The 13084-nt window shown below is 39.7% G+C and overlaps 1 protein-coding gene across 8 annotated transcripts in view; it reads right to left on the bottom strand.

Moving 5' to 3' along the window:
• Positions 1–13084, bottom strand: part of DIAPH2 (diaphanous related formin 2) — an 879031-nt gene that overhangs the window by 145308 nt on the left and 720639 nt on the right. For all 8 annotated transcript variants that reach the window (XM_050965017.1, XM_050965016.1, XM_050965012.1 and 5 more), the window contains one exon: positions 6148–6243. In XM_050965017.1, the coding sequence (XP_050820974.1) occupies positions 6148–6243 (96 nt within the window). The remainder of the gene's footprint in view (positions 1–6147; positions 6244–13084) is intronic.

Below are 13084 nucleotides of genomic sequence, written 5' to 3'. Positions count from 1 at the left end.
AATCACTGTGCTTATGTAGAGTCACCCAAAATGAGAATCTCATTGCCCTTAATAAATGAAATATGAAAGCAAATTAAAAGTCAGTATCAAGCAAATAAATTCTGAGATTAGTTTTGAAAAGATCCAGGAGCTAATATAGAAATAGGAAGGCAGTTCTTAGAGAAGCTGCCAAATGAGTCAAAGGCCAAGGACCATAGGCAGTGGTCCTGACATGAGAAACTATTAATGTCTAGAAAGTAATCCATGCAGAAGCAGAACATTGAATTTATAATGAAAAACTTTCATTCATAAGTGGGTAAAATTTCTAGTTTGATGTGCTGGAGCTGAACAATACTTGAGCATAGACTGAAATTATTTTTATGTAAGATCTAGGGGATACTTTGAAGATCAGAAGGAAATGAAGGCTGCTATAAAGAAGTGATCTGGAGGTCAAATAAATTGATAGAATTGGTCTGGTGCGAGTCTGAGAACAGTGAAATAAATGCATTAGCTTTAAGAAAGCTATACTGGAAACTAAACACGTTACCGTGCCTTAGAAATATCTCAAAGTGAGTACTGAATGGCCAGCGTAATTACTTTATGTGTGAAAATAAATTGTGCTGTATCTTTCTCATCTGGTATTTATTCTTTTATATACCATATTGGGTTTTAATTTGAGAACCTGATGATTTATGTTAATTTAACCATTCCTTTGTGTGTCTCTCTCTTTTTCTAGAAGTGAATTTAGTGCTCATGAAAGGTACTAGCTTAATAAATTTCTTTATCAATAGAGCAAGTACAATATAGACAGTTCCAGTGCATGCACCTTCACACTGCTCTGCTGTTGTGCCTGAAAACTGTTATGGAAAGACTTACTCCAAGGAAAAAGGGTAATTCAGTTTTTGGCCTTTCTGCACAGAGTGACCAGGGTGCCAAACAGTGAGTTGTTTTGTGTTACAAAGTTCATTAGGGACCGCAATAAGACCAGCTCGTCCTTTACATAGGCTACTGAACTGTTATTAGACGCCAACTATTTCTGATGATTACCAATATATGCAGAGTTGAACCAGCATTTTAGGGGTAAATCGTTTGTTAAACTCCAGATCTAACCATTTTCCTGAATTCAGGAAAATGGAAAGTAGATGCCAAAAAAGACTTGATTCATTCACATTCATTCTTTGCATTTTGCTGGACAGCTTGAAATATTTCCACTAACATTTTATTCTTAATTTATTCTTGAATATCTGTTCCATTGACTGACTGCTCTTGCTGTTGAGAACTTTTCCCTACTATCCACACTTCCTTCCTTTCCAGTCATTGCTCAATGTCCTATCAACTTTTGAGACTATGAGTAATTCCCTTCCTTCATTTATACTCTTTGAAGATGTCCCCGTCTATCTATCTTCATGTTTTCTCCTTTTTAAACTATATACATTTAGCCCCCTTTGTCTCTTCTTACATTCTTCCAGATTTGGTTCCCTTTTTTGTATTTTCCCCATTTTTTCTACATCCTTTCTGAACAGTGGGGCCCACAATATTCCATCCACAGTGGCACTACAGCTACATAATGATAAGCAGCAGATAGAATAAAGACAAGATTGGAGCTGGCGCTAAGTATAAGCAGACTAAGCAATTGCTTAGGGCCTGGGCAGCTCAAGGGGCCCCCTACTTGCTTTTTATTATGTGGTGTGTGTGTAAAATATTCCTTCCTAGGGCCCCCAATTGGCTGGCAGCACCTGTAATGGTATGTCTACACTACCTTCTGAATCGGCTGGCAGCAACTGATCCAACACAGGTTGATTTACCGCATCTAGTTTAGACACGATAAATCGATCCCAAAGAGCTCTCCTGTCGACTCCTATACTCCACTGCTGCGAGAGGAGCAGATAGAGTCGACAGGGAAGCAGCAGCTGTCGACTCACTGTGGTGAAGACACCACGGTAAGTCGATCTAAGAATGTTGACTTCAGCTACGTTATTCACATAGCTGAAGTTGCGTAACTTATATCGATCCCCCACCCCGGTCCCCACAGCGCAGACCAGGCCTAAGAATATGTTTACTGGTGGAGTGAAGTGCAACTACACAGAAGAGTGAATGTTAGGGGAAGTGAGCAGGGTAAATTCTGCTCTCATCTCTCTGTACCAGTGCTATCTCCTTTGCTCACACTTCTCCATAATTGGGAGTCTTTATATCTCCCTAGCTTTCACTTCTCTCCTCCACTCAAATAGGCTCCCCAGCTTTTTAAGATACATTTGTGCTGCCATCGTGTCACAAATTACAGTCATAGTCACATTGTGTCTCCAGGATGAAGGGTCAAACCCTAGCCTACTTCCTCAAACAAGAAGTGCAGGATAGCAGGAGTGGGATTGATTGAAAAACAGTGGCTGAAGCAATCTTGTACAAACTTCCACTGTTACTGGGCTAACTGAATCTCTAATCCTCCTCCTGTTCCTTCCACAGTTCCTTTAAAGGTCTCAAGCTGTCACCTGTCAGGGTGGAATCATGCAATTCTCACACTCTCAGACTGGGCCTTGAGTTGCAGTCCCCTCCCTGTGTATCAATCATGATTTACCTCAGCAGGTCTCACATATCCAGACCCTGCAAATCTGTTCTCTCTGGGGCAATGATAGCAGTAATCAAACAGCCTCCTTAAAGCAAAGTATTATTTATTTGGAACAAAAGCGTTTCAGAGAACACGTAACTTCAAAACAATAACAGATTGTATGCATATCTAGCTTTTCCTTCAGGCTTATCATTTCATGGCTCAGGGATAGCCCAAATTATTAGACACTCTCCAGAGAGTCTTTCTCTTTGTGTTAGCCTGTCTCCCTAGACAGTTTTTGGCCAGTGACACCCCCCTCCCTTTTCCCTTGAGAAGGGCTCTAACACTTCGGCATTCTTTTCATTTCCAAATGCCAAACTTTGCCAAAATAAGTCTCGCAACTTATTAGATTGAAGACAGCAGTACCGAAGCTAGTCATTTCTATGATTCTATAAGCATACTCTTCAGTGTTCCTATCTGAGAAGCCAGTGTGTCACCTTCATATACACAACCAGTTGAATTCAGCCATTATAAGCATATAATAAACATTCCACTACCCTCAGTATATAATAATTGAGCTCACTGACCAAGTCACATACCATGTTCATAAAACTACTACATAGCTGTACTCATAACATTATTACATGTCTTCTCCATATCTGACTCACAGACTTTTTAAGAAAGAAATAGAATAGTGAGGCATCATAATTTTCAGCCACAGGTGAACATTTTGGAGGATGTTCTGAGCTATTGAACAGAGGAGTTTAGAATGGACCCTTAACTAAAGCCCTGTCCCATCATTGTGACATTAGAAAATACAGTATGCACTTATGAAAATTCTATGTTCATTTATGCAGCTGGACTGTAAGACAAAAGGTTCAATAAAAGGTAAAATGAATGATCCCCTGGTTGTTCAACAGACTTTACCGAGGGGGAGGATTTAATATATTAATTTTCACCACCGATAGCAGAATCATTCAAGATTTCTACATCTCGTCCTATAACTCTATCACAGATGAAAGCAAAGCCAAAGTTAGCAAAAAAGAAAAAAATCTGAAAGACAACATTAAGATTGCCTACTATGACCAAGTTTACTGCAGACACACACCGGATTATATTTATAAACTTTCAGATCAAAGACAACAGAAAACATACTTTGTCCTGTTTCCATTTTAAAAATAACCACAAATTAATTACTCAGGCATGCTCATATTATTTCTTTTAATTGAGAGAACAGAAATATTGCTCAGATGGAAGGAGGATTTTGAAAATGTAGCGCAGTTTGGGAATGGTGTGTACACCAAGTGTTTCACTCTTGTTTTATTTTTTGTTTTTTGTGTGTGTAAAAGATCAGGTTTATGACAAATTATAAACAATAATAAATCACAATTATATTCCACTATTTTTACTGCTACCAGATAGGAGAAGGTGGCACATTGTGCCTTATTAACTCAGCTGCAGAGAGACAGGCTACCATTAAGGCAAACTAGGCGGTTGCCTACGGCGCCAAGATTTGGGGGCACCAAAAAGCAGTGCCCCCAATTTTTTTTTTACAGCGTTCCTGGGCTGGGCTGCCGGCGGCGCGCTGGCACATGCGGCTCAGACTCCCTCTCCCAGTGGCCGCTCCATGCAATTATTGTCATTGCCGGGATGGGGCAGCATGCTCGGGGAGGGGGTGTAGCAGAGAGGAGTTAGGGTGTGGAGCCCTGCGGCAGCTCCCCCCTGCCCTCAGGCATCCTCCGCTTGCGGGAGCTCCCCCTCCCCTCCCGGGCCCGGAGAGCCGTGCAGCAGCTCCCCACTTCAGCTCCCCTCTGCTATGCCCCCTCCCCAAGCACACCGTCGCTGCTCCACTTTTTCCGCCTCCCAGGCTTATGGTGCAAAGCAACTGTTTGGCACTGCAACCCTGGGAGAGGAGCAGAATTCGAGCGGGGGCAGCGAACTGTGGAAGAGGCGGAGCAGAGATGAGCTGGGGCGGGGAGCTGCAGCACGGCTCCCGGGGGGGGAGCTGACATGGGAGGGGGACACCTCAGCACAAAGGGGGGAAGCTACTGTGGGGAGGTGTGCCTCAGGGTGGGGGGGGGGGCAGAGAGCTGCAGCAGGGCTGGGAGTGGGCGACGCTAGGTGGAAGTTTCACCTAGGGTGCGAAACTTCCTTGCACCAGCCTTGCATAGAGACCATGCTGAGACTAAAATGACAATGAATGGTTTTGCACTGATAGTTCAGAGCAGAACAGGGCAGAGAACATTAGTGGTACTTTGAAGTCTATAGCCCTATGTGATAGTCAGGGATAGGATGTGAAGAAAACAATGGTAATATTCCTGGCTACCTCTTTCTTTGAGAAAAAAAATGCATTCTTGCACTCACATAGCCCCAAGAGTTATATATTTTACATATGGATGTAAAATTAAGTCCCAAGAAGTCTGTCTACATGGACCTTGGGGTACATCTACTACCAGATCGGCGGGTAGTAATCCATCTATTGAGGATCAATTTATCACGTCCCGTCTAGACCCGATAAATCGATCTGTGAATTGATGCCCGTACTCCACCTTGGCAGGAGGAGGAAGCAGCGTTGACAGGGGAGCCGCGGCAGTCGAGTCGCTGCCATGAGGACGGCCAGGTAAGTCGAACTAAGATTCTTCGACTTCAGCTACGCAAATAGATCGTAGATCGACTCCCCCCCACTCCCCAGTGTAGACCAGTGTAGACCAGTCTGCAGGATCAGACTTAATGGGGAGAGTGAGGGCTCACTTTGTTCTTTTATGGAGTGGTACGATGTGCTACCCACTTTGCCACCAATACCACTCTTCCAAACCCTCCGCATGGATCTGACTCATAAAGACTTGATTTTGCCCTGTGTAAAGAAGTCACTTTAAACAATTTGATTTATTAAAACACTATTTTTACTATAAGACATGTTAAAACTGGAAAATTACAATGTATGTTGCCACAAACTTTAATAAGAGGTAGATTCAAAGTAACAATAATTTATATATTTTGTGTGTTTGAAAAGTTATGTGTGGGAGTATGTGTATTTGCTACACTCTTCCCTGAGTCACTTCAAAACCAATACCTGTACAGAGGACAATCATTCAAGATCATCCCTACAGAATTCAGCAGAATGAAGCTGCTTTAATAATAATTGGAGTTTTACTCCCCAAAAAGGTTACAGCTTCGAGCCCAAAAAGCATGAACCTGAGCATGGCCCTTGAGAAAAGCTAGCAGCCATATGCATCACTCCACTAGTGTAAGAAGTTACTGTGACTTTCTTAGGGCCAATTACAAAAAATAATTTTATTATACTGATGGGTTTAAGTGATATCAAATACACACATGATCTTTAAAAAAAACAATGATTTTTTAAAATGTCAAATTAAACACAGTGTGAACCCTTGTTCTAGTTTTCTGCAGCATCTACAATTATCTGAAGATATAGTTACCAAGTTTAAAATTGTGATCTCACAGCTATAAGTGCTCAGATTTCACCAAAGAACTGAAAGACCAACTTTCAATGAAAGTTCTTAAAAGCCTTGGCAGGACCCTTTCCCCCCCAGCTTACTTTGAACACTGGATTCCTCCCCACCCCCATACATAACCACAAATCTACTAGAAAATGTCTTACTCACCCTGCATTCTTGGTGTTCGTTTCCTGCGATCCCTGAAGGCTGCCCCTGACTGCAGGGCCTCGAGCAGATTATCCATCACTCCTGTCTCATCACCTTCTGTGAATAGGGGAAAAAGTAAAATTAATCTCAGTGCAATAAAGTGAGACTGCAGGAAAAAAAGAAAGCAAAACTGACATCAGATTTACATAAAAACTCTACATTAAATTCATATATAATATAACATACTGAATGCTTCATACATACTCCTGACTAGTTTGCTTATGATGCTCTATTAAGCAATATTGATGACAACCCCACTGTTCTTTCAATTTGAAGACCTCGTCCTGTGTATTGTTGATGACATGTTCAGTATACAAATAAACAATTGCTGATCGGTGACTGCTACTTGATGGTTAAGAACCTTATAAGATATTCCTGAGCAAGAATCGAGTGACCCTATTTAATGGAATAAATGCACATGGAGAAGTTTGATAAAACATAGTGACTTGAGGTTAAATATCAATTGTGTTAATATTGCAAACATTTAAAACAGTCTGTTTATATCTCAGAGATCTATAAAATAAACACATTTCTTTCCATTTATTTATTCATTCATTCTATTTATACTGCATGCCTACTAATTTCATGTGGGTTCTCCTTGGTCTTTCAAGTAGGTAGCTTTGAGAAGGAATAAAAAAATGACTTCACTGCGAGACATATATCTGAACTCAGTACACAGGACGCCATTTCTATCTTGCTCCCATTTTTTCGTATTCAGGGAGGCAAGCCATTAGGCCTTAAATTGCCTGGCTCCCTGGAGCATTATGGGAGGTTGGTTAAAATGATTAAATTATTTTTCCTATTATTCATATGAGTGTTCAACTTTCTTCATGTTTCAATTTGTTCTGCTATTAAAGGCTCAGGGTGGCATGTAATAATGCAAGAAATACAGGTCAAGGATTGCCATAAGTTGTAACTGCATTAATGAACCATGTCTCTTGTTCTGTTCATGTGTATATGTTAAGATCTAAATCTCAAAAGCTGACTAGACTGAGTGAACAGGTTGAGTAATGCGATGTTGCATTTTTATTTGCATCTCTGGGACTTTTTGTTGTCAACTGAATATTAAGTACCTCATTGGACTGTAGGAAGACAATTAGTTTACATGAAATATTTGTGTCTTTGTAAATATTTTTAGTCTGTGAATCATGTAGAAACAATAGGATGCTGAAAGACATATTCAGAAGATACACTCTCTCTGTTTCCCCCACCCCCCCATTACTTTTATAGTACTCTTTCACTGCATATGGTTCTTCAGTTTGTTTCACTACTACATATAGATTAATTGGGCCACATTCAGACCCGAAGTAAGAATATGCCAATCCCATAACAGTCCTTTTTTCATATTTGTAGACGACAAACATTAGTGCAAGTTAAATGGTAAACTGATTGTAAATCAACGCAATAGAAAACATTTAGCATTCAGCAGGTGTGGAAAACGTGTAAGTTATGTGTAGTGGGATGTGGAAGGCAGCACAGCCAGAAAAGCAACCAACAGAAGCCTCTCAAATAGCAGGCCAGATTCTGATCTTGTTTTATGCTTGTGAATCTTTAACCCTTGATGTCAATGGAACTATTCCTTGTGCCACTTAGGTCAGAAGTGTGTGTGTGGAGGGGAAGTGGTTGTTTTTGCTTACATAACTCCGTTAGTTGTTTTTTCTGCACTGAATTTATGTTTAAAAGATGAAGATTTAAGAGAAAGTAAAATGAGAATGAACTATTACAGCAAACATTTAGCCTCAAATGCTTATTAAAGCATGGAAACAAAAATATACAGTACCAGTTTCAAAAATGGACTGAATATGGTCACTTCATATGTAAATTTAGCTGTTCTATTATAGACATTATGTTCAGAAATTAATAAACATAGTGGTTACCAATATGCATTTTAGAAAAAATTTAACTGCATTTCCAGTTAAAAAAATAAATAAAAAAGTACAGAAACAATCTACTAACTCTTTTAATACCTCACATACCTTACTTTTCTACAAACTCCCAATACTTTACAGTGGGTGTCACTGTCCTACCTTTAGTTACTCTGGCAGCTAAAACAACAAATTTTTATGGAATATCAAAGTAAACAACTGTGTAATACTAGACATGGACTAGAGGTTGTGTTTTTCAGAATTTTGTCAATCAGATTTTAGTTTTTCAAAAGCAGACCTTAGGTTGGGTTCAGTTCTTAATTAAATTTTATCCGAACCAAGAGTTCTCAAGTGACTAAAGGGAATTGGATAGGAAGTTCCACTTTGGGTTGATTTTTATTTAAAAGTGATGAGTATGGTTAGAATAGAATTTCAGACCTCCCTAGCAGCTTTTGTACCAGATATATAAAAAAGATCTTGGGTAATATATTTAATTTGTTCTACCCCACCTGCAAAGGTACAGCAACTTGTAAAAGGAAAATCTCCAGTTTAATATAGTTGAGAAACCACTGTCTAGCACAGGTATTGTATATGAAACAAAAATAAATATTACATTTCTTTCTTCCCAAATGGCAAGAACATTAATGGGGTGGGAGTTTGACCTGGCCTCAAGGAATAAGGCAGCAGCTTCTGAGTTCACCCTTTCTTTCATGATGCAGTCCTAGTACCAGGAGGGAAGGGGGTATTACAGAACATGTATATGAAACTTCTCTCCCTGCAACATCATGCCGGGAAGAACTGGCATCTGAGGGGTCCCTGTTTTCTGGCCCTCTTGACCCCTCGGTTATTTGTTGTGAGGATCCTGATTGGCCCTGGGCAATGAAGATAAAAATCATGTCTATACTGCCCTGAAATTTGAATGGAGGGGGGGTGAACAGCAGTACACACCAGAGTGCTGTGCTGCAATCCCCTTACGGATGCTGCATGTATGAACTTAAAGGTCCCTAGAACACACTAATGCGAACTTTGAGGAAGTACAGACATGCCCTAACAAGGAGACTAGGGTTTACCTCAATTTACTAACTCATATGAAAACTATGAACTGCCTTGTTTTCATTAGTTTTTTACCTATTAGTTACAAGAGAAGAACACATCTTTTTTTCCAATGAAGACAATACCACTGAGTTAGTCCTTATTGTCTCTAGTTTTGTTTTACGCTATTTTAGCCTGGTGTCAGATTGCTGAAATGTGGAATACTTTTGGAAATCATGTTTTGGGATAGGAAATAATTTATACCATAATGCAAAACTGGCCCATGTGCCAACTTGTTTTTTTTTATTTCCCTTCAGCAACAAAGTGTGAGAGTCCAGTGTGGCCACTGGTGTTTTTCAAGCCCAGAGACATAGCCTAATTGTTGTAGGGAGTGTGAGAAGTTGCTATAATTAGAGCAGGGCAATGGTTCATGCCTCAAAGCCACATTTTGTCTGTTCCCCTAACAGCCCAATGATTGCTTTGTGGTGCCCACAACGGTTGTGCGGTCCAATACTGGAAGACTGAACTGGATAGGACTGGTATCTGCTAGGTAGCTTGGGAGTGATCTGTCCCATTCTGATTCGAATTGGTTATTTAAAGCGAATAAAGTTGCAGCCTTATTTTAACCACGCCACTGTCCTGTGTCTTATTCTACAAGTGTTAAGGACAAAAATCACTTTGCAAATGTCATTGTTTACAGATATGCTGAACTAACACAGAGGTTGGTCTGCTAAGTTTAGATATACACAACAAGTTCTGTAAAGCTTGGGGCTGTTCAGAACAGGAGTTTTGATTCATGCCCACCTCTACTCTTAGCAGATTTTACATTCAGGGTTTTTTTAGCCAACGTTTTATAATAACGATGTCTTTCAAAACTATTTTTATGTGCAACCCAACTTCAAGAATACAAATAAAAAGTTTACTGCAGCAGACCTATATGCATTCAATGATTTTATCATTACAGCTCCATTACAAAAAAGGGCACGCATGTAGTATAATATTAGCACAAACATACGTAGCATTATTGTAAATAATGCACAAAACTACAATAACTGGGTCATCTGTAGTCTGTGTAATCTCATTTGTGGTCAAAATGCCTTTGTGTAGTCAGACATCAGACTGAAGGGGAAATTAAAGACATGGATCTTCTTGCACAAGGAAGCACTTCAGTATTGCTATGCCCAAACCAAGACAGCTCAAAGCATGTCCACTTGGTCAGTAATAATTTCTAATATTTTAATCACATATTTGTTTTTAGCAAAAATAATCAATTTTGGTAATGAGCAGGTGTTATATGTCTATGCTTACATGGACTGCAGATGAACTGAATAAACATTTTGTATTTTGAAGAAATTAACTACATCTTATAACTCAAATAGCATATGCCGTCGAACAGAAGTGACACTCAATTTCAACATCAACAAAATCCTCCAGCAGGCAGATGCTGTCCACCAACTGAAGCTGCCAGTAAATGTAATTTGGGTGAGGAATGGTAAACATAAAATGTAATGGGTAAGGAATGGTGTCCCTAGCCTCTGTTTTTCAGAGGGGGGAGATGGATGGCAGGAGAGAGATCATTTGTCATTACCTATTAGGTTCACTCCCGGTGGGGAACCTGGCGTTGGCCACTGTCGGCAGACAGGATACTGGGCTGGATGGACCTTTGGATGGACCAGTATGCTCGTTCTTATGTTCTTAATATACAGTATTAGTAACTAGCATTTAATTATACTCAAACAATACAAGAAATCCACATTATAATCCAATAGCTCCCTGCTTGTTACATGTTATCAAGAAATAGGTCATAACTTTTTAAATGCCTTTGAACAACATAGATCCAGTACACAAATCTGTTCAAGTGGACACATTCAGTTAGCTTCCCTAGGCTGCTGAAATCTGTGTTATCTGGTTGGCAGAGCAAGCAAGTTTGTCACTTCTGAGTGGTCACATCACTATTGCAATAAGGATTGATTATTCAGTCAATAACATGCAATTCAAAGTTCTCAAATGCATGCCTTTACATACTATTCTGACAAAGACAGGTTATGTAGGCAGTAGTATAGAAGTACATAATTAAGTCATGATGACTCATCATTTAATCAATATATCAAACATGGCACCAATTATTACAATGAAGTACATTCTGAATTCTCAAAGTATTGCTTGGTATTGGCAGAGGGCAGAGTGGATTACCTGGAGCTTTCGGAAACTCAGCTCACATGGTCCAACAGCCAAGACACCCAAGCTGTTGAATCATTAATTAATGATTTATTTGCCAAATTAAGAATATTGCAGCCTTAAAATCAGTGGAGTTAGAAATCACACAACCAGACAAGTACAGTCTCTCTGAAAAAGAAGTCTGTGGAAAAGATTATGACAGCTATTCATAGAGAGGTGAATAGAGCTCTCTGCTACCATGAAGGAAGAAAGTGTTTTGGAATGAGTCTTCGCTGATTTGCTCCTATCCAATAAAAGAAAAGAAAAAAGAAAAGAAAGATATTGTTTTGAACCTGGAATAAATGATTAGATAAATCTGGATAGTGTAAATTACAGGAATCCAGAGAGCAACCCTCAGTGCCCATATATCTTCATGGAAGTTCAGTTTTACTTTTAACAAATACACAAAGACCCTGATTCAGGAAGTCAAGCTACTTAAGTACATGTCTAACTTAAAGCACATGAGTTATCCCATTGCTCTCAACATCTTGAAAGTAATGCACATGTGTAAATAGCTTCCCTTATTAGGTCCATTAAAATTTGTACAAAATTCTGCTGCTTATTATAGAAGCAAGCATATATATAAAAGGAAGGGGGAGGGATAGCTCAGTGGTTTGAGCATTGGTCTGCTAAACCCAGGGTTGTGAGTTCAATCCTTGAGGGGGCCATTTGGGGATTGGTCCTGCTTTGAGCAGGGGGTTAGACTAGATAATCTCCTGAGATCCCTTAAAACCCTAATAATATATGAGTCTAAGACCTGCAGAGCAACTAAGTCACAGTTTGAGAAGAACCAGACATTGAAGCAAAGATTTTGTGGGAGCACATAACCTCTGACCAGAATGAAAAAAAAAGAATAAGGTTGGACAGGAGTGTAAAGGAGCACAGAGACAACAGGAATAAGAGAAATCCATCCAGTTGACTCAACCATAGGACTGATACCACAAACAGTTGTTAAATAGTCCATCACAAAACTGGGAAAAATCTGTTGTGCTCAAGAAACCTCAATCTGCAATTTTCACCTGAGAAGCTAGACTTGCTTGATAAGAATTGTTACACAGTGTAGAATTAAGCAAAACTGTTCCAGGAAGTTTGTGATTAGTATGCGACAAAAGGATGAATTGGGGTGGGAGAAAAAAAAACAATGAGTTACCGAATCAATTGTTCTCTTCAACTTACGGTGTTGCATACATTATAAAAAGCAGACAGTCTATTTTGGTGATTCTTGAACATATAATGGAAAAGGAGGCTTAAGCTTCCATTGAATAAACTTTTTTAACACCTTCTTCTACAAATGTGAACATATAATAGTAATATACGTTCTTAAATAGGCGACATAGCTGCTTGTTCATTATATCAAACCAAATATCTTTAAGAAACTATCTGATGGGGTGTGTGAGAGATGATCTTATATTTTCTTCATAAAACAACTGTATCTGAAACATTACAATGAATCCGTCAAACTGTTGTCCAACTAACTAGCAACCTACGGCTACAGCTAATATAAAATGGTATGTCAGAGACTGAAGTAGATCAGATGGAAACAAAACAAAACAAAACTAAATTAAAAGGAAGCAGTGCAGGAAGTTTTTCCCCTAGCAGTGCCCATAGGGGAGCACCCCTAGTGACCCCTGGAGTGGCGCCTCTATGGTGCGGTATAAGGGGAGCAGCGCGCTCCCCCCACCCTCAGTTCCTTCTTGCCAGACAACTCCAACAGAGAGGAAGGAGGGCAGGATGTGGAATAGACATGAGCAACACATCTCAAAGAACATCAGTTACGAAAAGGT

The sequence above is a fragment of the Gopherus flavomarginatus genome, chromosome 8 (assembly GCF_025201925.1).
Source record: "Gopherus flavomarginatus isolate rGopFla2 chromosome 8, rGopFla2.mat.asm, whole genome shotgun sequence".
Taxonomy (NCBI): Eukaryota; Metazoa; Chordata; order Testudines; family Testudinidae; genus Gopherus; species Gopherus flavomarginatus.
This window is presented reverse-complemented; position numbering and strand designations above follow the sequence as displayed.